Raw genomic sequence first — 25,479 nt, 5'->3', positions numbered from 1 at the left:
TGATTGCACAGCCAGGCATGACTCCAACACCATCATTAAGGTTGCCAATGACACAACAGTGTGATCACCGATAATGACGAGACAGCCTATAGGGAGGGGGTCAAAGACATGACCGTGTGGTGCAAGGACAACAACCTCTCCCTCAACGTGATCAAGACAAAGGAGATGATTGTGGACTACAGGAAAAGGAGGACCGAGCCTGCCCCCAATCTTATCGACGAGGCTGTATTGGAGCAGGTTGAGCGCTTCAAGTTCCTTGGCGTCCACATCACCCACAAACTAACATGGTCCAAGCACAAGACAGTCATGAAGAGGGCACGACAAAACCTATAACCCCTCAGGAGACTGAAAAGATTTGGCATGGGTCCTCAGATCCTCTAAAGGGTCTACAGCTGCACAATCGAGAGCATCCTGATGGGTTGCATCACTGCCTGGTATAGCAACTGCTCGGCCTCTGACCACAAGGCACTACAGAGGGTAGTGCGTACGGCCCAGTACATCACTGGGGTCAAGCTTCCTGCCATCCAGTACCTCTATACCAGGCGGTGTCAGAGGAAGGCCCCAAAAAATTGTCAAAGACTACAGTCACCCTAGTCAGACTGTTCTCTCTGCTGCCGCACAGCAAACAGTACCGGAATGCCAAGTCTAGGTCCAAGAGGCTTCTAAACAGCTTCTACCCCCAAGCCATAAGACTCCTGAACACCCATCAAATGGCTACCCAGACTATTTGCATTGCTCCCCCCCCCCCCTTTTTACGCTGCTGCTACTCTGTTATCTATGCTTAGTCACTTTAATAACTCTATCTACATGTACATATTACCTCAATTACCTTGACTAACCGGTGCCCCCGCACATTGACTCTGTACCGGTACCCCCTGTATATAACCTCGCTATTGTTATTTTACTGCTGCTCCTTCATAGTTTGTTACTTTTATTTGTTACTTTTTTTTTGTATTTTTCTTAAAACTGCTTTGTTGGTTAAGGGCTTGTAAGTAAGCATTAAGGCTGGTAACTCTGGGTACTCAGAAAACTTCAGTGAACAATTTACAGATATCATATATAAAAGAATACATACAGTATAAGTAGAAGCAGATCAGCCTATAGTTAACAGCAACATGAACATGACCATATCCCCAGCCAACTGCAGTAGGTCAGACAGCTACATCCCAACGCCGATGTCCATGTACCCCAGAACTCCCTTATCCCCATATCACTCCTCCTCCTGTATGAGAAGTCGCTCATCAGTAGGGCCCCCTAAAGCTCCCTTGTCTTCTCCTGCATCACCCCAGGGTGCCAGTGGAGGGCTGGAAGGCCAACCAAAGTAGACAAAGCAAGGACATTTCTAAACAATGGGCTTATAACATTTTGTTCAGGGTTGGTGAAGGTACTGGGTAAGCCATCCTCACATAAAACATAATAGCCCTGGCCTAATTCTGCGTGGCATTGTTAATTTCACCCCTTTGGGCAATTATATATTCTTTAGATGTCATCCTCCATAACCTTCAAGTTAATATATATAGAGAAGCACATCATAGACCAGGGCTATACACTGAGTATACAAAACATTAAGAACAACTGCTCTTTCCATGACAGACTGACCAGGTGAAACCAGGTGCACGCTATGATCCCTTATTAATGTAACTTGCTAAATCCACTTCAAATCTAATTTTATTGGTCACCTACACATGGTTAGCAGATGTTATTGCAAGTTTAGCGAAATGATTGTGCTTCTAGTTCCGAAAGTGCATCAATATCTAACAAGCAATATCTAACAATTCCACAACAAGTACATCATATACACAAATGTAAGTAAAGGAATGGAATAAGAATATATAAATATAAATATATGGATGAGCAATGTCAGAGCGGCATAGGCTAAGATGCAATAGATAGTATAGAAGACAGCATATACATATGAGATGAGTAATGCAAGATATGTAAACATTATTGAAGTGGAATTATTAAAGTAACTAGCGTTACATTTATTTCAAGTCTGTATGTAGGCTGCAGCCTCTCTGTGCTAGTGATGGTTGTTTAACTGTCTGATGGCCTTGAGATAGAAGCTGTTTTTCAGTCTCTCGGTCCCAGCTGCACCTGTACTGACCTCTCCTACTGGATGGTAGCGGGGTGAACAGGCAGTGGCTCGGGTGGTTGTTGTCCTTGATTTTTCGGCCTTCCTGTGACATTGGATGCTGTAGGTGTCCTGGAGGGCAGGTAGTTTACCCCCGATGATGCGTTGTGCAGACTGCACCACCCTCTGGAGAGCCCTGCGGATGTGGGGAGGGGGACAGTAGCCGTACCAGGCGGTGATATAGTCGGACAGGATGCTCTCAATTGTGCATCTGTACAAATTTGTGAGGGTTTTAGGTGACAAGCCTTCTTCAACACACTGTTTGTGTGGGTGGACAATTTCAGTTTGACAGTGATATGTATGACGGGGAACTTAACTTTCTACCTTCTCCACTGCTGTCCCGTCGATGTGGATAGGGGGGAGCTCCCTCTGCTATTTCCTGAAGTCCACGATCATCTCCTTTATTTTTATGACGTTGAGTGAGAGATTATTCTCCAGAGACCACACTCCGAGAGCCCTAAGTCTACTACTGTCTGAAAACTTGATGATTGAGTCGGAGACATGCATGGCCACACAGTCATGGGTGAACAGCGAGTACAGGAGGGGGCTGAGCACGCACCCTTGTGGGGTCCCAAGCTTGAGGATCAGCAAAGTGGAGATGTTGTTTCCTACCTTCATCACCTGGCGCGGCCCGTCAGGCATTCCAGGACCCAATTGCACAGGGCGGGGTTGAGACCCAGGGCCTCAAGCTTAATGATGAGCTTGGAGGGTACTATGGTGTTGAACGCTTAGCTATAGTCAATGAATAGCATTCTTACATAGGTATTCCTGTTGTCCAGATGGGATAGGGCAGTCTGCAGTGTGATGGAGAACGCATCATCTGTGGACCTATTGGGGCGGTAAGCAAATTGAAGTGGGCCTAGGGTGACAGGTAAGGTGGAGGTGATAGGATCCATGACTAGTCTCTCAAAGCACTTCGTGATGACAGCAGTGAATGCTACGGAGCGATAGTCATTTAGTTCTGTTACCTTTGCATTATTGGGTACAGGATCAATGGTGGCCATCTTGAAACATGTGGGGATAGCAGACTGGGATAGGGAGAGATTGACTATGTCCGTCAACACACCAGCCAGCTGGTCTGCGCATGCTCTACAATCAGTGTAGATGAAGCGGGGAGACAGGTTAAAGAAGGATTTTTAAGCCATGAGACAATTGAGACATGGATTGTGTATGTGTGCCATTCAGAGGGTGAGTGGGACAGACAAAAAATGTAAGGGCCATTGAACAGGGCATGGTAGTAAAAAATAAAAAATAATTCCTAATGTTTGGTGTCCTCAGTGTATGTTTAGATTTTTTTCTCTACATTTAATAACATTTCTTGTTCTTCCTTATGTAAATATTATTTGAACCATTCTTACTCTGATGAAGCAATTGTGGGTTGTTTTGAATAGCAGGACATAAAGTACCTAACGTTGTACTTATGTTGAAGAGACAGGTTGAAGAGATCTGGCTGGGGTTATAGAGAATTGTCCCCATGTAGTCACAGAAAACCATACATCAGACATCGCTGCTATTATTGGTTTGACATCACACAAAATGTCAGTGGCTATACATGATGTTGTTGGTAGCGTCTTATAGAATCCTTGTGTCATTGATAAACTAATAGTACAAAAAACTTTTATCAAATACTGTCTATGTCTATTTTTTGGCTAATTTTGTTATACAAGGTGACTGTACTGATAGCTCGACTGATTAATTGGGACACAGCTCGAATTATAGCTTGCTTTGTTAATAGGTATATCATAACTGCATACGTTTTTAGTAACGTTTTCAACATTTTCATGTCTCTGTCCAGTATGAAGGAAGTTAGATGTAGTTTTTCAAGCCAATGCTAACTAGAGTTAGCACAATGACTGGAAGTCTATGGGTATCTACTAGCATGATCGCAATGACTGGAAGTCTATGGGTATCTACTAGCATGCTAGCAGATAACCATAGACTTCCAGTCATTGTGCTAATGCTAGTTAGCATTGGCTCAAAAAACTACCTCTAACTTCCTTCTTACAAGACAGAGAGATATGCCATCAAAATGAACATAAAATCGACATACCATTAAGGATCTGGCTAAAAATACTTGAATCAGTTGTAGAGCCCACTGTCCTTCATGGTTGTGAGGTCTGGGGTCCGCTCACCAAACAAGAATTCACAAAATGAGACAAACGGCAAATTGAGACTCGCATGCAGAATTCTGCATAAATATATGCAAATAATGCATGCAGAGAAGAATTAGGCCAATACCTGCTAATTATCAAAATCCAGAAAAGAGCAGTTAAATTCTACAACCACCTAAAAGGAAGCGATTCCCAAACCTTCCACAACAAAGCCATCACCTACAGAGAGATGGATATGGAGAAGAGTCCCCTAAGCAAGCTGGTCCTGGGGCTCTGTTCACAAACAAACACACCCCACAGAGCACCAGGACAGCAACACAATTAGACCCAACCAAATCATGAGAAAATAAAAAGACAATTACTTGACACATTGGAAAGAATTAACAAAAAAAACTGAACAAACTAGAATGCTATTTGGCCAGAATACCTGACCACTGTGACTGACCCAAACTGGAGGAAAGCTTTGACTATGTACAGACTCAGTGAGCATAGACTTGCTATCGAGAAAGGCCGCCATAGGCAGACCTGGCTCTCAAGAGAAGACAGGTTATGTGCACACTGCCCACAAGATGAGGTGGAAACTGAGCTGTACTTCCTAACCTCCTGCCCAATGTATGACCATATTAGAGACACATATTTCCTTCAGATTACACAGATCCACAAAGAATTCAAAGACAAACACGATTTTGATAAACTCCCATATCTACTTGGTAAAATACCACAGTGTGCCATCACAGCAGCAAGATTTGTGACCTGTTGCCACAAGGTCAACCAGTGAAGAACAAACACCATTGTAAATACAACCCATATTTATGCTTATTTTATCTTCCCTTTTGTACTTTACCCATTTGTACATCGTTACAACACTGTATATATATACATAATATGACATTTGTAATGCCTTTATTCTTTTGGAACTTCTGTGACTGTAATGTTTACTGCTCATTTTTATTGTTTGTTTCACTTTTGTATATTATCTACTTCACTTGCTTTGGCAATGTTAACATACAGTAGGGCAAATTTAGTCAGCCACCAACTGTGCAAGTTCTCCCACTTAAAAATATGAGAGAGGCCTGTAATTTACATCATAGGTACACTTCAACTATGACAGACAAAATGAGAAACAAAATCCAGAAGAATCAGGATTTTTAATGAATGTATTTGCAAATTATGGTGGAAAATAAGTATTTGGTCAAAAACAAAAGTTTATCTCAATACTTTGTTATATACCCTTTGTTGGCAATGACAGAGGTCAAACGTTTTCTGTAAGTCTTCACAAGGTTTTCACACACTGTTGCTGGTATTTTGGCCCATTCCTCCATGCATGGCCCATTCCTCCATGCAGATCATAGAAAGATTTTCTATGGAGTTGAGATCTGGAGACTGGCTAGGCAACTTGAAATGCTTCTTACGAAGCCACTCCTTTGTTGCCCGGGCGGTGTGTTTGGGATCATTGTCATGCTGAAAGACCCAGCCACGTTTAATCTTCAATGCCCTTGCTGATGGTAGGCTTTGTTACTTTGGTCCCAGCTCTCTGCAGGTCATTCACTAGGTCCCACCGTGTGGTTCTAGGATTTTTGCTCACCGTTCTTGTGATCATTTTGACCTCACGGGGTGAGATCTTGCGGGGGAGCCCAGATCGAGGGAGATTATCAGTGGTCTTGTATGTCTTCCATTTCCTAATAATTGCTCCCACAGTTGATTTCTTCAAACCAAGCTGCTTACCTATTGCAGATTCAGTCTTCCCAGCCTGGTGCAGGTCTACAATTTTTTTCTGGTGTCCTTTGACAGCTCTTTGGTCTTGGCCATAGTGGAGTTTGGAGTGTGACAGTTTGAGGTTGTGGACAGGTGTCTTTTATACTGATAACAAGTTCAGGTGCCATTAATACAGGTAATGAGTGGAGGACAGAGGAGCCTCTTAAAGAAGAAGTTACAGGTCTGTGAAAGCCAGAAATCTTGCTTGTTTGTCGGTGACCAAATACTTATTTTCCACCATAATTTGCAAATAAATTCATTAAAAATCCTACAATGTGATTTTCTGGATTTTTATTCTCATTTTGCCTGTCATGGTTGAAGTGTACCTATGATGAAAATTACAGGCCTCTCTCATCTTTTTAAGTGGGAGAACTTGCACAATTGGTGGCTGACTAAATACTGTTTTGCCCCACTGTATGTTCCCCATGCCAATAAAGCCACTTGAATTGAATTGACATACAAATGGTATCCACGATTTCATCTGACTCTGGGGAACTAGATAAAGGGCCTCATTGCCAAAATCCCAAAGTGTCCCTTTAAACAGAAAATATAATACAACTGTCTCCCATTCTTTTATTTTTAGATTTGTGTGTATTGTTGTGAATTGTTACATACTACTGCATTGTTGGAGCAAGGAAATCAAGCATTTCGCTACACCCGTAATAACATCGGCTAAATATGTGTATGTGACCAATCAAATTTGATTTGATGTGCACAAATAGAGCAAGCGAAAGCACTGTCCTCATACACAAAATGTTCTTCATGTTTTCAGTGATTATGTGGTGGTACTTCGTGCCTACAGATTTCTTCTCCCTCACTATGCTGCTGCAAACACTGGGCTCCAGGCTGTGCTCGGCTGGGCTCCAGTGCTAGTGCACATGTATTAATGGGCTCCTGAAACCGGAAATAGCAAGATGTCAGCCCCCACAAATTGGTGTATGCAACCATGAGTAGATTAAATTGAAAACAATGGTCGACCATCTTGGAGGCTGTCTCTAGTTCTTATTAAAGCTCAATGTTCCAAACCTGGGACCTGCAGTACATCAGCCCTTATTATTTGTCGGAAGTGTAGCCTACACCTGGGGGCAGCATTGGATTATTTGATAGGACAAACAACAGCGAGGTAGAGACCGAGGTCAATCACTCTTCATCATTCACGACATTAAATTGTCATATTTGTGAGTCAATATACAATTCAGTATAGGATTTACCTATAGTACCAGATGGGTTACTAAACCATAGTTTATTGTAAACCTTTGATATTGTAATCCCCTTGAAATATGGCATAAAATCCCTATTTCAGCACAAAACATGTTGAAATAACAGGCATTCTTTAGGACCATGGGGTGAACTGTTCCATTTGACTGGTACCTTCACACTCACCCAGCACTAGATTGATAGCCGGTAAAGTCTGAAATGCTGCTATTTGACACTTTTACATACAAAGCACAATGCAGCTGCCTTCACTTCACAAGTAAGAACTGTGGTAGCTATAGCCGGTGGTGTGTGTCTGTCTGTCTGTATGCTGCACGTGGTCCCCGCTGTATTTTTTCCCCATCTGAGCAGAAGACAAAATGCAACTCCCCCATTGCAGGCACACAAACTACAAATGTCATTGATGTCTTTCTTCTGGTTGGACATCAGACTATTGAGGCTTTGGTTTAACACTTTTTGTTAGATTAGGTGGAGACGGAGTCCTGGATAGATTTATATGGGATAGCCTGTAGAGAATTCCTATTGAAAGGGAAGGATCGCTGACGGATTGTTAAACCCTCGGTCCACTTATGTTTCCGACGGGATCTAGTCTACTCGCCACAGAACGCGCTTTCACGTTGGAAGGTAAGTTTGTGTGAATGCCTTGCCAGTCAGATCACGAACTTGCAGGTTACAGCAACAATAGAAGAGACTGCGGAGAACACAAGCAAGCTAATACATGTTATTTTCATTGATTCGTTTTGGGTGATTCTGGTTAATTATAAAACGATAAATGGTATGCATGTAGACTACTAGTTTAAAAAAATGTATATATGTGTCAATGTTTCACTTACAAACATTGCCGTTTCTCCGCGTGGGCCATAGCCTATAAGGCTATTTTGATTTATTTATTCTGGAGTGAGCTGTTTGGGAACCGTTCAGTGCTCATTAAAAACACGGTAAATAAAGGACATTGAATGAGAGCTCCGTGGACAACTCCTCCGTTCACCCGGAGACTTATTGCAACTATTTTGATCCGCCGCTGACCACGTTTTAGCCTACTTCTCTGTTTACATTGTGTCATAGCCTACACTTGGTCTCTTCGACCCTGTTCCCGGAGAGCTACCGTCCTCTAGGTTTTGGCTCCAACCCGAATCTAGCACACTTGAATCAGGTTAGTTCAGCGTTTTCCAAACTCTGTGTTGGAGACCCCAAGGGGTGCACGTTTGGGATTTTGCCCAAGTACTACACAGTTGATTCAAATAAAAGCTTGATGATTATTTGAATCAGCTTAGTAGTGCTACGGCAAAACAAAATGCGCACCGAGTTTGGGAAACGTTGGGTTAGTTAAGTCTGGGGTTGGATTGAAAACCTACAGGAGGGTAACTCTTCAGGGACAGGGATGGAGAGCCCTGCCCTACACTGTAATTCATTCAACTGGATTCCTTTACTTTACCAGAATTGCAATCTAGTGCATGCTCGATTTTTGGAATTAAAATCCTAGGAAATTGGGCATGCGTATTATGTATGCGTATTATGTTACCCGTTGCACACAACCCACAAAGTTATAGTGCATTCGGGAAGTGTTCAGACCGCATTCCTTTTATTGTTGTTTAACGTTACAGCCTTATTCTAAATCGGTTCAATTATTTTCTTATCTCAATCAACACACAATACCCCACAACGACAGTGAATACAGTTTTTTATTTTTTTTATTTTAGCAAATGTATTTGTTTTTATTTTGAATACCTTATTTACGTGAGTATTCAGACCATTGCAATGAGACTGGAAATTGAGCTCAGGTGCATCCTTTTTACACTGATAATCCTTTAAACGTGTCTACAACTTGATTGGAGTCCACCTGGAGTAATTTCAATTGATTGGACATGATTTGGAAAGGCACACACCTGTCTATATAAGGTCCCACTGTTGACAGTGCATGTCAGAGCAAAAACCAAGCCACGAGTTTGAAGGAATTGTCCGTAGAGCTCCAAGACAGGATTGTGTTGAGGCACAGATCATGGGAAGGGTACCAAAACATTTCTACAGCATTGAAAGTCAGGGAGGTTACCAAGAACCCATTGGTGACTCTTACAGAGCTCCAGAGTTCCTCTGTGGAGATGAGAACTTTCGAGACGGACAACCATCTCTGCAGCACTCCCAACAATCAGGCCTTTATGGTAGAGTGGCCAGCCCGCTTGGTGTTTGCCAAAAGGCATCTAATTCTCTGGTCTGATGAAACCAAGATGAAGCTATTAGGCCTGAATGTCCGGTGTCACGTCTGGAGGAAACCTGACACCATCCCTACAGTGTGACTGACCATCTCGAATCCCACCGTACCTTCTCCGCTATGCAATCCGGTTTCCGAGCCGGTCACGGGTGCACCTCAGCCACACTCAAGGTACTAAACGACATCATAACCACCATCGATAAAAGACAGTACTGTGCAGCCGTCTTCATCGACCTTGCCAAGGTTTTCGACTCTGTCAATCACCATATTCTTATCGGCAGACTCGGTAGCCTCGGTTTTTCGGATGACTGCCTTGCCTGGTTCACCAATTACTTTGCAGACAGAGTTCAGTGTGTCAAATCGGAGGGCATGTTGTCCTGTCCACTGGCATTCTCTATGGGGGTGCCACAGGGTTCAATTCTCGGGCCGACTCTTTTCTCTGTATATATCAATGATGTTGCTCTTGCTGCGGGCGATTCCCTGATCCACCTCTACGCAGACGAAACACCATTCTATACACTTTCGGCCCGTCATTGGACACTGTGCTATCTAACCTCCAATCGAGCTTCAATGCCATACAACACTCCTTCCGTGGCCTCCAACTGCTCTTAAACGCTAGTAAAACCAAATGCATGCTTTTCAACCGATCGCTGCCTGCACCCGCATGCCCGACTAGCATCACCACACTGGATGGCTCCGACCTTGAATATGTGGACACCTATAAGTACCTAGGTGTCTGGCTAGACTGCAAACTCTCCTTCCAGACCCATATCAAACATCTCCAATCGAAAATCAAATCAAGAATCAGCTTTCTATTCCGCAACAAAGCCTCCTTCACTCACGCTGCCAAGCTTACCCTAGTAAAACTGACTATCCTACCGATCCTTGACTTCGGCGACGTCATCTACAAAATTGCTTCCAACACTCTACTCAGCAAACTAGATGCAGTTTATCACAGTGCCATCCGTTTTGTCACTAAAGCACCTTATACTACCCACCACTGCGACTTGTATGCTCTAGTCGGCTGGCCCTCGCTACATATTCGTCGCCAGACCCACTGGCTTCAGGTCATCTACAAGGCCATGCTAGGCAAAGCTCCGCCTTATCTCAGCTCACTGGTCACGATGGCAACACCCATCCGTAGCACGCGCTCCAGCAGGTGTATCTCATTGATCATCCCTAAAGCCAACACCTCATTCGGCCGCCTTTCGTTCCAGTACTCTGCTGCCTGTGACTGGAACGAATTGCAAAAATCGCTGAAGTTGGAGACTTTTATCTCCCTCACCAACTTCAAACATCAGCTAGCTGAGCAGCTAACCGATCGCTGCAGCTGTACATAATCTATTGGTAAATAGCACACCCATTTTCACCTACCTCATCCCCACAGTTTTTATTTATTTACTTTTCTGCTCTTTTGCACACCAATATCTCTACCTGTACATGATCATTTATCACTCCAGTGTTAATCTGCAATATTGTAATTATTCGCCTACCTCCTCATGCCTTTTGCACACATTGTATATAGACTCCCCTTTTTTTTCTCTGTGTTATTGACTTGTTAATTGTTTACTCCATGTGTAACTCTGTGTTGTCTGTTCACACTGCTATGCTTTATCTTGGCCAGGTCGCAGTTGCAAATGAGAACCTGTTCTCAACTAGCCTACCTGGTTAAATAAAGGTGAAATAAAAAAAATAAAAAAATAAAAGTGTGGTGGTGGCAGCATCATGCTGTGGGGATGTTTTTCAGTGGCAGGGACTGGGAGACTAGTCGGGATCGAGGGAAAGATGAATGGAGCAAACTACAGAGAGATCCTTAATGGAAAACCTGCTCAGGAACTCCGACTGGGGTGAAGGTTCACCATCCAACATGACAACGACCCTAAGAATACAGCCAAGACAACGCAGGAGTGACTTTGGTACAAGACTCTGAATGTCCTTGAGTGGTCCAGCCAGAGCCTGGATTTGAACCCGATCAAACATCTCTGGAGAGACCTGAAAATAGATGTGCAGCGATGCTCCCCATCCAACCTGACAGAGCTTGAGTGGATCTGCAGAGTAGAATGGGAGAAACTTCCCAAATATGGGTGTGCAAAGCTTGTAGTGTCATACCCAAGAAGACTTGAGGCTGTAATCGTTGCCAAAGGTGCTTCAATAAAGTTCTGAGTAAAGGGCCTGAATACTTACACTACCGTTCAAAAGTTTGGGGTCACTTAGATATTTCCTTGTTTTTGAAAGAAATCACATTTTTTTGTCCATTATAATAACATCAAATTGATAAATACAGTGTAGACATTATTAAGAATGTAAATGATTGTTATGGCTGGACAGTGCAAATGTTTTAATGTAATTGTACGCCTATGTAGATGAGGCCCATTATCAGCAACCATCACTCCTGTGTTCCAATGGCACGTTGTTAGCTGATCCCAAGTTTATAATTTTAATTGATCATTAGAAAACCCTTTTGCAATTATGTTAGCACAACTGAAAACTGTTGTGCTCATTAAAGAAGAAATAATACTGGCCTTAAACTAGTTGAGTATCTGCAGCATCAACGTTTGTGGGTTCGATTACAGGCCCAAAATGTCCAGAAACAAAGATCTTTCTTCTGAAACTCATCAGTCTATTCTTGTTCTGAGAAATTAAGGCTTTTCCATGTGAGAAATTGCTAAGAAACTGAAGGTCTCGTACATCGCTGTGTACTACTCCCTTCACAGTACAGCGCAAACTGTCTCTAACCAGAATAGAAAAAGGAGTGGGAGGCCCCGGTGCACAACTGAGCAAGTGGACAAGTACATTGAAGTGTCTAGTTTGAGAAACAGAAGCCTCAAATAGAAAATCTTTGGAGGAAGTTGAAAGTCTGTGTTGCCCAGCAACAGCCCCAAAACATCACTGCTCTAGAGGAGATCTGCATGGAGGAATGGGCCAAAATACCAGCAACAGTGTGTGAAAAAACATTTACATTTAAGTCATTTAGCAGACGCTCAAAACCTTGTGAAGACTTACAGAAAACGTTTGACCTCTGTCATTGCCAACAAAGGGTATAAAACAAAGTATTGAGAAACTTTTGTTATTGACCAAATACTTATTTTCCACCATAATTTGCAAATAAATTAATTGAAAATCCTACAATGTGATTTTCTGGAATATTTTTCTTCTCATTTTGTCTGTCATAGTTGAAGTGTACCTACGATGAAAATTACAGGACTCATCTTTTTAAGAGGGAGAACTTGCACAATTGGTGGTTAACTAAATACTTTTTTGCCCCACTGTATATATATATCTGTTGGTCACAGATGCCTTTAAAAAACAGAAAGGCGTGGATCAGAAAACCAGTCAGTATCTGATATGATATGACCACCATTTGCCTCATGCAGCGCGATATATCTCCATTGCATAGAGTTGATTGTGGAATGTTGTCCCACTCTTCAATGGCTGTGCGACGTTGCTGGATATTGGCGGAAACTGGAACACGCTGTCGTACACGTCAGTCAAGAGAATCCCATACATGCTCAATGGGTGACATGTCTGGTGAGTATGCAGGCCAGAAGAACTGCAACATTTTCAGCTTCCAGGAAATGTGTACAGATCCTTTTGGGAATGAGGGGCTGTGCATTATCATGCCGTAACATGAGGTCTTGTCACGGTATCTCCGTGCATTCAAATTGTGACGACCCTTCTACTCTGTCTGCTGTATTCTTTCTCTTTGCTCTTGTTTTACTTATTAGTATGTTCGGCAGGAGGTGCTGGGCGAGTCGTCAGCGACATGGGGACACACCTGGTCCCGTGATAAATACACCTCTTCCCCATTCATTGAGGAGACTCTCTCCATGCAGACACACTGTTAGATTTTGGTTATGCCATTTTTGTGGCTGTTTTGTTTGTTTACTTTGGCACCTTTCAACACCCATCATAATCACATTTTTATATACGCAACCACTCACTTACACTACTGATTACAGACTACACACACCATTGTTAATTGTATTTACGTTACCGCTGATAATAAATATATTTTTTGTTATTCCTAATCTCCACATTGTCTCCCTTTTTTGTTACGGATTTCGAGACGGTTCGTGACAAGTGGGGGCTCATCCGGGATCTTGAAGGTATTGTGTTTGGGAGAAACCGTGGCGTTAATGTTTGAGAACTCTGTAGGTGCTTTGTTTGCATCTTTTGTTACAGCTTGTTTGAGTTGTAATGTTTGGTGCCCAGTATTGGTTGCCTTTGTTTGTTTGGTAAACTTGCCATTGTGGTGGATAGTTGGTTGAGTGCTGCATTGAAGAGAGTACATTGTTTAGTTTCCAGGCCCCTGCCCAGGCTGGAGACTCTTGCTCTAATCGCTGTTGGGACAGCGGTCCGAGGAAGTTAGTACAATTGGCTGTGTACCTCAGTGGGAGATTTGAGTAGGGTAGTGACACTTGCTACCCGGAGCTATAGCTTTTCTTTTTCTCCTGTTAGGCTTAGCGATGTGTTTCACTTTGGAATATGTTGGGCGTGGTTATTTTTGTGTGGTGTCCGTGGACTGAGCAGTTGTCTCGGGTGCACATCTGTGGCTTGCAGGGAATCAGCCAGCATGCTGGGTGTTTTTTACCTTGCCAGCGGGCTATAGTGCATAATTACCCACTGCAAATCCGCACGAAGACTAAGGTTGAGTTATTGTGGGGTTTGGGGAATCTCCATATATTTCATCTCTCTTCTGTGGTGCCCAGTGTGATTGTCATTTATCTTGTTGTGGTCTGGTCTGGTGTGCTCAGCAGAGGGGAAGAGCGAGATGTTTTTTGTTGTTGTATTTACTTGTGACTATGGCGTCTAATGTAGACGAGTTCATTCACTTTCCATCAGAGGAACTGTTCGAATTATGTGCTAAAGAACAGCTGTTGAAGATTGCTGAACACTACAAGATTAAAATTAGTGATGAATGTAAAACATTTGATTTGTTATGTTGATATTGAAAGCCAATCTGATTGAGAGTGGTAATTCTTGAAGTTAACACTGGGGAAGCCTCTGCCGAGGACTCGCCTTCTCCCTGTTTCGCTACAATGGCCGCCACATCTGTTAGACCTAGTGGTCTGCCTTTTGAACAACAGAAGGAACTGCTTCTGTTACAACTAGAGCATGATCGTGTAAAGTATGAAAAGGAATTGGCATTTAAACAGGATTTGCAGCGCGCAAAAATCAAGTTGCAACGAGTGGCTACAGTTGGTTAGGGAAGTAAAGCTCTCGGGAGAGTTTCCTCTGGGAAGGTGACCCAGATTTACCTAGGGGTCGCTCCTCTCTCGGTCATGCCCCTGACTTATTTGATATTGTTGGAAACCTAACGTTGTTGCCAAAATTTAATGAGAAGGATCCTCATACGTTCTTTTCGTTGGAGCTTATTGCTCTTTCTGAATGTCTACGTGACTGACCATTTGTTTATTTTGTTTGGTATTGTCCTGTTCTGTCGCTCCTCTCCGCTCCTTCTGGTCTCGTTTTCTTCTTTCCTCTTAAAGGTTGCTTCCTGTGCGCAAAGGTTGCTGAGGTCTGGGGAGGACGAGGTTGGCTGGGGCAAGTGGAAGTGTGAACACATGGCTTTGGGATGCTGGTTGGGTCAATTTGGGATGCAGGCTGGGTCTTCTGCTAGTATCCAGGGCAGTATTTTTTGTTTGTGTGACGACCCTCTCACTCTGTCTGCCGTATTCTTTGCTCTTGTTTCCCCTATTAGGATGTTCGACGGGAGGAGCTGGGAGACATGGGAAACACCTCGGCCCGGGTGTGTCCTGGGATAAATACACCTCTTCCCCATTCATTGAGGAGACTCTCTCCATGCATGCCATTTTTGTGGCCATTTGGTTTGTTTGCTTTTGCACCTTTTCAACACTCATCATTATCACATTTGTGCACGCAACCACTCACTTACACCTACAGATTACTGACTACACACACCATTGTTAATTGTATTTACGTTACCTCAGTTAATAAATATATTTTTGTTAATCCTAATCTCCACGTTGTCTCCCTTTTTGTTACGGACTTTGAGTCGGTTTGTGACAAAATGGCCATATGTAAAATGCAATTGTGCTCGTTCTCCGTAGCTGATGCCTGCCCATACCATAACCCCACCGCCACCCTGGGGCACTCTGTTCTCAATGTTAACATCAGTAAACCGCTCGCCTGACGCAATGCCATACACGCTGTCTACCAGCTGCCCGGTGAAGTCAACCGGGATTCATCTGTGAAGAGCACTTATCCAGTGTGCCAGTGGCCATCAAAGTTGAGCATTTGTCCACTGAAGTCGGCTATGACGCCAAACTGCAGTCAGGTCAAGACCCTGGTGAGGACGACGAGCACGCAGATGAGCTTTCCTGAGACTGTCTCTGACAGTTTGTGTTGAAATTCTTCTGTTGTGCAAACCCAGTTTCATCAGCTATCCAGATGGCTGGTCTCAGACGATCCCACAGGTGAAGAAGACTGATGTGGAGGTCCTAGGCTGACGTGGTTAGGGCTGGGCGGTATGATGATGATATACAGTTGAAGTCGGCAGTTTACATACACATGTTGGAGTCATTCAAATGATTTGTTTTTCAACACCTCCACAAATTTATTGTTAACAAACTATAGTTTTGGCAAGTCTGTTAAGACATCTACTTTGCATGACACAAGTAATTTTTCCAACAAATGTTTACAGATAATTTTACTTATGTATCACAATTCCAATGGGTCAGACGTTTACATACTGTTGACTGTGCCTTTTAAACAGCTTGGAAAATTCCCCAAAATGATGTCATGGCTTTAGAAGCTTCTGTTAGGCTAATTGACATAATTTGAGTCAATTGGAGGTGTACCTGTGGATGTATTTCAAGGCCTACCTTCCAACTCCGTGCCTCTATGCTTAACATCATGGTACAATCAAAAGAAATCAGCCAAGACATCAAAAATAATTGTAGACCTCCATAAGTCTGGCCCATCCGTGGGAGCAATTTCCAAACACCTGAAGGTACCACGTTCATCTGTACAAACAATAGTATGCCAGTATAAACACCATGGGACCACGCAGCCATCATACCGCTCAGGAAGGAGATGCATTCTGTATCCTAGAGATGAATGCACTTTGGTGCGAAAAGTGCAAATCAATCTCAGAACAACAGCAAAGGACCTTGTGAGGATGCTGGAGGAAACGGGTACAAAAGTATCTATATCCACAGTAAAACGAGTCCTATGTCGACATAACCTGAAAGCCCGCCCAGCAAGGAAGACTCCACTGCTCCAAAACCGCCATAAAAAGCCAGACTACGGTTTGCAACTGCACATGGGGAGGAAGATTGTACTTTTTGGAGAAATGTCCTCTGGTCTGATGAAACAAAAATAACTGTTTGGCCATAATGACCATTGTTATGTTTGGAGGAAAAGGGGGGATGCTTACAAGCTGAAGAATACCATCCCAACCGTGAAGCACGGGGGTGGCAGCATCATGTTGTGGGGGTGCATTGCTGCAGGAGGGGCTGGTGCACTTCACAAAATAGATGGCATCATGAGGAAAGAAAATTATGTGGATATATTGAAACAAAATCTCTAGACATCAGTCAGGAAGTTAAAGCTTGGTCGCAAATTGATCTTCCAAATGGACAATGAACCCAAGCATACTTCCAAAGTTGTGGCAAAATGGCTTAAGGACAACAACGTCAAGGTAGTGGAGTGGCCATCACAAAGCCCTGACCTCAATCCCATAGAAAATTTGTGGGCAGAACTGAAAAAGCATGTTCGAGCAAGGAGGCCTACAAACCTGACTCAGTTACACCAGCTCTGTCAGGAGGAATGGGCCAAAATTCATCCAACTTATTGTGGGAAGCTTGTGGAAGGCGACCCAAAACGTTTGTCCCAAGTTAAACAATTTAAAGTCAATGCTACCGAATACTAATTGAGTGTATGTAAACTTCTGACCCATTGGGAATGTGACGAAAGAGATATAAGCTGAAATAAATCATCCCCTCTACTATTATTCTGACATTTCACATTCTTAAAATAAAGTGGTGATCCTAACTGACCTAAAACGGGGGATTTTTACTAGGATTAAATGTCAGGAATTGTGAAAAACTGAGTTTAAATGTATTTGGCTAAGGTGTATGTAAACTTCTGACTTCAACTGTGTGTATGTATATATTAGGCCTATATTTATTTTGTTTGCAACTGTAGTTGAAGTGTTTTCTATTTACCTTTTTAGATTTCTTACGTTCATATTTTATATTGTTACATGCTTAATTGAAAATGTGCACAGGTTCTAAATAAAAGGAAATTAAATATGAGTACGTACCTTTTTTATTTGTTGAGTATAATTCAAAATGTAATAAGAAATAGGCATTTACATGTGGTCATTTTATGTAAATTATTTTTTCATTGAATTTACAGAAAATGTGCTATATCTGGATATGAGATTTTGTCCATATCGCCCAGCCATACTTGTGGTCTGTGGTTGTTAGGCCGGTTGGACGTACTGACAAATTCTCTAAAATGACTTAGGAGGTAGCTTGTTGTATGAGAAATTAACATTCAGTTCTCTGGCAACAGCTCTGGTGGACATTCCGGCGTCAGCATACCAATCGCACGCTCAACTTGAGACATTTGTGGCATTGTGTTGAGTGAGAACTAGTTTACTTCCCTAATCAACTGTAGTATAGCATTCTAGTGGCCTTCTATTGTCCCCAGCACAAGGTGCACCTGTAATGATCATGTTGTTTAATTAGCTTGTTGCTATGCCACACCTGTAAGGTGGATTGATTATCTTGGGAAATGAGAAATGCTCACTAACAGGGGTGTAAACAAATTCGTGCACAAAATTTGTGAAGTTTTTTGTGCGTATGGGACATTTCTGGGATCTTTTATTTCGGCTCATTAATAACGTGTGACCAACAGTTTACATGTTGCGTTTTATATTTTTGTTCAGTGTAATATATCTTCAGGAAAAGGACTGTGCCATTATTGTCCTTATTGCAATTAGGCTCAGTTGTGAGTTAATCCTGTAAAAGCTTGTTCTTGTAATGGCCACTTATGTTCATATGCTCAGAGATAGCACTATGTCATTGAGCCAAAATGTGACCAGAGATTTTGTCATGTTGAACAGTTGTCCCTTCTATAGGCTTTAGCTTTGACCTTAGCTTTGATTTTTGAAGGGGATCGAAATGGAATAGTGGCAGTCCATTTTAATTCCACTGGAGCCTTTAATTTGCTAATGAACCATTCATTTGCTAATGTTTTGATATGTGCTTAAAGGCTGTTGGTTTACTGTCCCTGAGGCATTGAATACAAAGCAGCACGTTGAACTCTTTTGCAAAATACAAAAAAAGCAAACAAATAAAGGATTGAACTCGAGCCAAGGGAGTCCCAATACCTCCCACATTCAGCGAGGTGTCTAATTAGTCACAGGATGCTGCACAAGAAGCTGCTCTCACACACTGTGGCAATACAGTTAAAAGCTGACTTTGACATGGCATCCATTAAAGCCTCATCCTGCACACACAGTTTACTGCTGAACCTAGCAAAAAGAGCCTTTCTGTTCCAGGCCTTGGCAAGGTATAGCATGCAGATAGATAATGCAATGGTGGAATCTATGGCTCTGACATGCAACGTTACTGCTTACGCAGGGACTATTTTGGCATGGTTGAGGACAAAAGCTTGCAGGGCTGAGAGGGAATGAGGGGGGTGAGGTGTGTGCATGTGCACATGCAGTCATGTATGTGTTTGCCAACAAAATGCATTTGTTGGTACACACCCCACCAGATGAAATGCAAAGTGATGTAGGCCTGGGAGTTAAAGTGCCTTAGGCAGCACCAAACCTCTCAGGATTTAATGCTTGGCAGGGTTGATGTTTTGTAACTGGCAGCTGTGCAATTAAATCTTCATAGAGATGGTGGATGTTAATTGATAAAAACACTCTTCACTTTTTGATAACCCCTTTACCTGACCATGTTTCTGACTGAGCTGGATTTACCAAAATAACTCCGCACAATTAAATACATTTACAACTGAGTGCAAGATTACACGAAAATAGGCAGAAAGCCAATCACTGATTAAACCCCCTCAAAAAACTCTGTTTTTATCATCTGAATTACCAATTCAGTAACATGAATAGAGGAAGCATGTACAGGCTTTAAGCTCTGTCTGTGTTTTATACTGCTTTTGATGGAGGAAAAAACAACAATGTAAATCGAATACAAAAGCCCTTTTTTATCTGATAAGCCATTTTAATCTGACCTCCCACAGGAGAGTGCAGCCTACCATCCCATGCCTTCCCCAACCCAAGGCCCCTATGAGAGAGGCCTTTAAAGAAGAGGGGATTTGACCAAACAATCCAGCTCTGTAAGTCGGGATGGAGGGTGGACAGGGAGCAGGGTCGTGCTCCAGCCAGGCTGTGGAGGCTGAGTACCCCGCCCAGGGGACAACTTCTCCAGCCAGGGGAGGAGGGGATGCAGGGCTGGGCTCTTGCAAGCACAACGGACTGATCAATACCCACAGCTTGATGGTGGAGACTAAGGAAGGGCTGGTGTCAGTGTACTCGGGGTCACAATACCAGGGTCACATGGTGGTCAACCTATCCCCCCAGCAGGAGCAGAATGGCCAGGGAGGGGGACACCCACAGCTGCTCAACCCCAGCGCTCTGCCCCAGGGCATGGACCCATGCTTCAGGCCCGACCTGATCCTGTACTCTGAGAACACGCTGCGGGCCTGGGGGGATGGAGGAGTCGGGGATTGCTGTGAGACCACCTTCATAGAGGACTTGGCATCCGGTTCCTCTGCCGCCTCCAAGGATACGCTGATGTTTGCCGATGGCAAGTTCCTGGACATGTCTGTGGAGGATGCAAAGATCCAGACCCTGTCCTATGACGATGATGAGTTCCAGGACCTGGAGGTAAGGCTTGGGGCTCTGTCTTTTATCATAACACATTACACTGTAAGAAATTTAAGAAACGCATGAATATATTGCTGTATGGTTAGACGTTTGTGTTATTGCATTTAGAGACAAATAATAATGGACCAGATGGATTTCTGAGGTTTTTGTTTGAAGGAGAAGGATCTCTTGGGTTCTTTAAGATGTCTCACCACCTCTGATTCAGCAGGCATTTCCCTGCTCAATAGGCCTCAGGACAGACCAGGCAGGAAAATACATGTACATTATGTGGGCTCAGGTGGCTGTCTTGTGGATATATTGTTTCCCTATCCCTGGGTCTATGTGACCTTCAAAGACTAGTTATTTTAATACTAAATGTTTGCAGGAAACATTTGAGTCCACACTAAATTGTTAGTTTCTGGTGTTGCCATGGTTTCTGGTGGTTGTCACTGGAGCAGTCAAGGTATGCAACATTTTTATAGCTCATTCTTAATTAATATGATCTTTGTTACAGTATGTTGTAAAATTCTAGAGAAAGCAAAAAATACCTCCCCTGCTTCATTTGGCCTTTTATTCACTACAAAAGTAGCTCCTTGGATTCTCAACGTGGGTTGTTTGAAATACACAGCAATTTAATCATTTGTGAGGTTCCCACAGAATATTTGTAGATGATGACCATCCTTAAAATGTATTGCACATACTGTACCTCATACTTAGAGATTCTCTGGTAGTTTTCTATACTCAGCCAGTAGCCGACCTTCACAAGCCAAAAGTGGTCCCCGAAAATTGCATACTACGTCACGTGTAGATATGTGCACACCATATTGCTCTGTCTTTCACTCTGCTGTGTGTGCATCTTGCTAGCTGTCACTCAAATAGCAAGGGGTTAAAGCTCATTGGCTGGAACTCAAATTGCTTGGGGGCTGGCCCCCATGGGGGAAGTTTTTGGGAAAATGGTGCTGCACAGCCTCCAGTAAACAGTCACTTTCCAACTAGGGATTTTGTGGCTAATTGAGGTAAAACAGGAATTCTGCTTATAGATTATGTTCTTACAGTACTTTTTGAGTAAAACATGTCTAAACCTTCCAAATTTACATCGGCTGTCTAGGTTACTATTTAAGTCTTTTCAATATCTTATAATTTATTGTGCCCTCTGACCTTTTTATTAGCGTCAGATTTAGGCACTGTGTGTGGAATGAGATTTGTGAATTATACATTTTTGGCATCTTGTTCAGTACCCATCTGAAGTTAATCAGCAAGTCTGAGGAGGTGCAATGATTTGTAGTGTCTTACTAATCCACCCTCCAGGGCAAGAATGACCTCATAATTAGGGCCAAGCTTTTTGGGCTTTTTGGGGGGCATTTTGCTTTTACAGGTATTTCAAGCATGATCCACTAGGTTTGCTCAAGCTGATTGTAGCTATATAAAAAATAGGTCAATTTAGGAGTAATTTGGGAGAGTCAATGAAACCAACCATGGAAGTATAATGTTGTGAATTTGGGGGTAGCCCAGACCGGTTTGAGATACCCTATATTGGCTTGGCAGTCATTGGACCCGGGTTTGAGTTTTCCCATCATTGTCCAATTGGCATGACTCAGTGCCTGAACAAATGTGTTGAGGTGAGGAAAACCAGAGCCATCTGAAGTAAAGAGAATGAACATTTATTTCAACAACACATCAGCAAGACCACCATATAGTGCAGTCTTCTGTAAACCTCTGACCTTTTCTTGACCTGCATCTAAAGTAGTCACTCTTTGTGCTTTCACAGAGCGAGTACTCGAGCGACTCAGAGAGTGAAGACAACTTTCTCATGATGCCACCGAGGGACCACTTGGGCCTGAGCGTCTTCTCCATGCTGTGTTGCTTCTGGCCCTTGGGGATCGCTGCCTTCTACCTGTCCCATGAGGTAAGGACTACTACACTGTCAATGACAATACACACACCATGGTTGCGTCACCATTAGTAGTTACAGTAAATATCAAGGCAGTCTTCGGAGAATGTGTATACTCTCACACAATAAATAACCTAAAGAAGTAAATCATTTGTAGATTTAGGTCATCATAGTATTAGGTGCAAGGCTCAAAAGTACAGTGCCTAGTGAAAGTCTACACACCCTTTGCACACATCTTCACATTTTGCTGCCTTAAAATTTAATCTAAAAAGGATTACAGTTTTATTTTATTTTTTATCTACACATTTTCAAAGTGTCGTGATGAATTAATGTCTTGATTGTGTATGTCCTCACACCCCTGAGTTAATACTTGGTGGAAGCACCTTTTGGCAGCCATTACAACAGACAGTGCCTGCAAAAAGTATTCATACATTTAGTTGTTACAGCCTGAATATATATATATTTTTTAATTGTTTGCAGATTTATTGAAAATAAAATCAAAGAAATATCTAATTTAACACAACTGAGTTATTACTTTGTAGAAGCACGGTGCTTACAGCTTTGACTCGTCTTGGGTATGTCTATATCAGCTTTGCACCTTTGGATTTGGGGATTTTCTCCCATTCTTTCTTGCAGATTTTCTCAACTCATAATTATCAGCTTCCATTCAGTCAGCGCATAAAACCGCCTCGCCAGGCCAAATATATACAATATTAACAGCCTTTATATCTATTATAGACATAGGCCTTCAGTGTGTGACAGGTTGGTGATTCTGAAAGGACAGCAACCGTAATACCAGCCGACTCATGTAGGAGAGTGCACTTTCTGTTAAACACAAAGGGCCAATGGAGGGTATACGCAGGTATAAGCCGTATACCCACTTTTTCAGTGGGCATTGCTTATACTCACTTCGTATTCCCTACTGATGCATATCAAAATAGTGAAGTGGAGGTATATGATTTATCAATTATGTAGAACAACAGGGAAATCATGCACAAAGTAACCTACACAATCGCAAAGCATGTGAAATATATTCACATAGCCTAGTTTCAGCGGAATATCATCTGCAGGCAGCAAGAGTGTACATCTCTCAACTGGTTTTGGCATGGAGCAGCTCACCGAAGAATGACATCGGTAGCTGGTACGGTAGAAAAGATGTTTGAACTTATATCTACCAGTAAATGCTAACTAAGGCAACAATGGGTATACAAACCAGGTATGGAAAAAGTTAAGTCCGAAGTGTTGGTTAGTAGGCTATTTGTGATGTGCAACTGTCATGTGCTGTTTGCGTCAGGGGCCTAGTTATGAACCGGGCCTGGGTGGCTTGGGGAGCCAGGCCCTGACAGGCCCCCCCCCAATCAGATTGAGGTGGTTTAAGGGGGGGGGACTTTTTGGCAAAATTAGAGTATACCCCCTTCTCCAGGCACCACTGAATAGGGCCAATGGAAAGACAGCAGTCACACACAACATGATGTTAAAGGATAAGCAGTCCATACACTTGGACATAATAAGCCAGTAGGTCCCAATTAAAAGAATACAAAAACACAACTTAACCAGCTCTGCTACAGCGGGTGAAAAGGTCAGACTGAGATGTTCTCTCATTTTTTTCTGGAAGTAGCTAGCTAGCCAACGTTAGCCAGTCAGCTTGAGTGATTTGGTTGGGACAAGCATGCATTGGCTGACAAGCTGCAGAAGGATGAGTAGGCTATAATTCCCCATCGTTTATCAGTGCAATTGTGACGGCCAATTAGCTGACATTTCAGAGTGTTTGTCTAATGTTCCTTTGTTAGATTTGAGCTCATCTTGCTCTGGCTAGCATTAGAAGTTGATCTTGTTGATATGCATAACTGAGGGAGAGCGAGAGTCTACCTTTTCATGGTTGTTTGATCAATAGGACTGTAAAGTTCCCAAATTTAAGAGGACTCCTGTGGTGTTTACATATTTGTAGAAATCCATTCAGGTGTATTTTGTGGCTTTTGGCAAATGCGTTCTAATGATCTAATGTCGTGCTGTTGCAACTGCCTGTAAACGCAGTCTAGTTCAAAGTGAATGATGGCAGGCCCATGTTGCAAATGACTTATTTGTATAAAGGTCTATTGTAGATCTGATTGGCTATAGCACACCGGTCTGTGTAGACTCTGGTACTGGACGAGACATATGTTTTTATTTGATTTCTGAGGTTGTATATGAACATATTTCAATAAGATTTTATGTTGATAAAATGCTGTCAGTTCCACTTTAAGTGCAACAGTGTTTCACACACACAAGTTATTTTCAAAGAAATGGCTAACAGCAAGGGCGTTGCAATAAAACAAAGTTCCACTCACCAGGTGATGATCATTTGAAACTTAACTTCTTCTTGAAAGTTCTTCTTGAAAAGAGAGAAGATCACAAATTAGCAACAACATCCTCTTTAATAACACCTGCTCCAGCCGCTGCAAACTAGCCGACAACAAAAGCTAGCTAGCTGGACAGTGGGAAAACTACTGGTCCCTATTGCACAGTGACTTGTTGGCCTTCAAGAAGGCAGAAGTTTCCATAGGTTTGAGTAAAAACTTGAGATGAAATCGGAACAGCATTGAAAATAATATCATTATCATTATTAGAATCATTATTTTATAAATCCTTCGCCCTTCTCTGAAGGTGTAGAAAGCCCATTGTTCCCCACTGTATTTGGGGTTAGCAATAATTTGTAGAGTGGCTCTATTTTCCCTCAGCATGCATTTTTTTCACTATTCCGAATTTCTAAAGAATACATATGTTCTGAAATATGAATATAGAAATACTGGACATTTTGAACTCTTATGGTGGTGATTTGACACAATTACAATCATGGTCTTGAATTGGGCTCGCATTCTTCTGGTCTCAGTCTCGCCCCTCCTCCGGTCTTGGTCTTGACTTGGTTTCGATTTGCCCCGGCCTTGGTCTTGAATCTGTCTCACTTTAGGTGGTCTCGAACACAACACTGTTTCATGGTAGTTATGGTGTTGGACGGTTGATGAACTGTGATTGGTTTTCTCCAGACATAGCACTTTGCATTCAAGTAAAATAATCATATTTCCGTCTCATCAGAATACAGAATCTTTTTCCTTATGCGCTCAGTCTTTCACAATCCTTTTTTGCAAACTTCAGGTTTGCTGTCGTGCTTTTTTCTCAGGTGTGGCTTCTGTCTGGCCACTCTCCCATAAAGTTCAAATTGGTGAAGTGCTGTAGTGACTGTTGTCCTTCTGGAAGGTTCTACCATCTCAAACAAGGAACTCTGTAGTTCTGTCAGAGTGGTCATTGGGTTCTTAGTCACCTCTCTGACCA

General features: G+C 42.6%; 1 protein-coding gene across 3 annotated transcripts in view; it reads left to right on the top strand.

Annotated features, from left to right (window-relative positions):
* Window positions 1-7,414: 7,414 nt before the first annotated feature.
* The window catches only part of LOC124040798 (synapse differentiation-inducing gene protein 1-like), a 46,161-nt gene continuing 28,096 nt past the window's right edge, over window positions 7,415-25,479 (top strand). Inside the window, exons 1-4 of one of the 3 annotated variants that reach the window (XM_046357901.1) lie at window positions 7,415-7,836; window positions 15,123-15,249; window positions 19,655-20,300; window positions 22,048-22,185. In XM_046357901.1, coding sequence (XP_046213857.1) covers window positions 19,761-20,300; window positions 22,048-22,185 — 678 coding nt within the window. In that variant the 5' untranslated portion in view covers window positions 7,415-7,836; window positions 15,123-15,249; window positions 19,655-19,760. Of the gene's footprint in view, window positions 7,837-12,795; window positions 15,250-19,654; window positions 20,301-22,047; window positions 22,186-25,479 lie in introns of those variants that run through there. The other 2 variants (XM_046357898.1, XM_046357899.1) reach the window with 2 other exon arrangements.

Source organism: Oncorhynchus gorbuscha, linkage group LG08, assembly GCF_021184085.1.
Source record: "Oncorhynchus gorbuscha isolate QuinsamMale2020 ecotype Even-year linkage group LG08, OgorEven_v1.0, whole genome shotgun sequence".
In the NCBI taxonomy this organism is placed as follows: Eukaryota; Metazoa; Chordata; class Actinopteri; order Salmoniformes; family Salmonidae; genus Oncorhynchus; species Oncorhynchus gorbuscha.
This window is presented reverse-complemented; position numbering and strand designations above follow the sequence as displayed.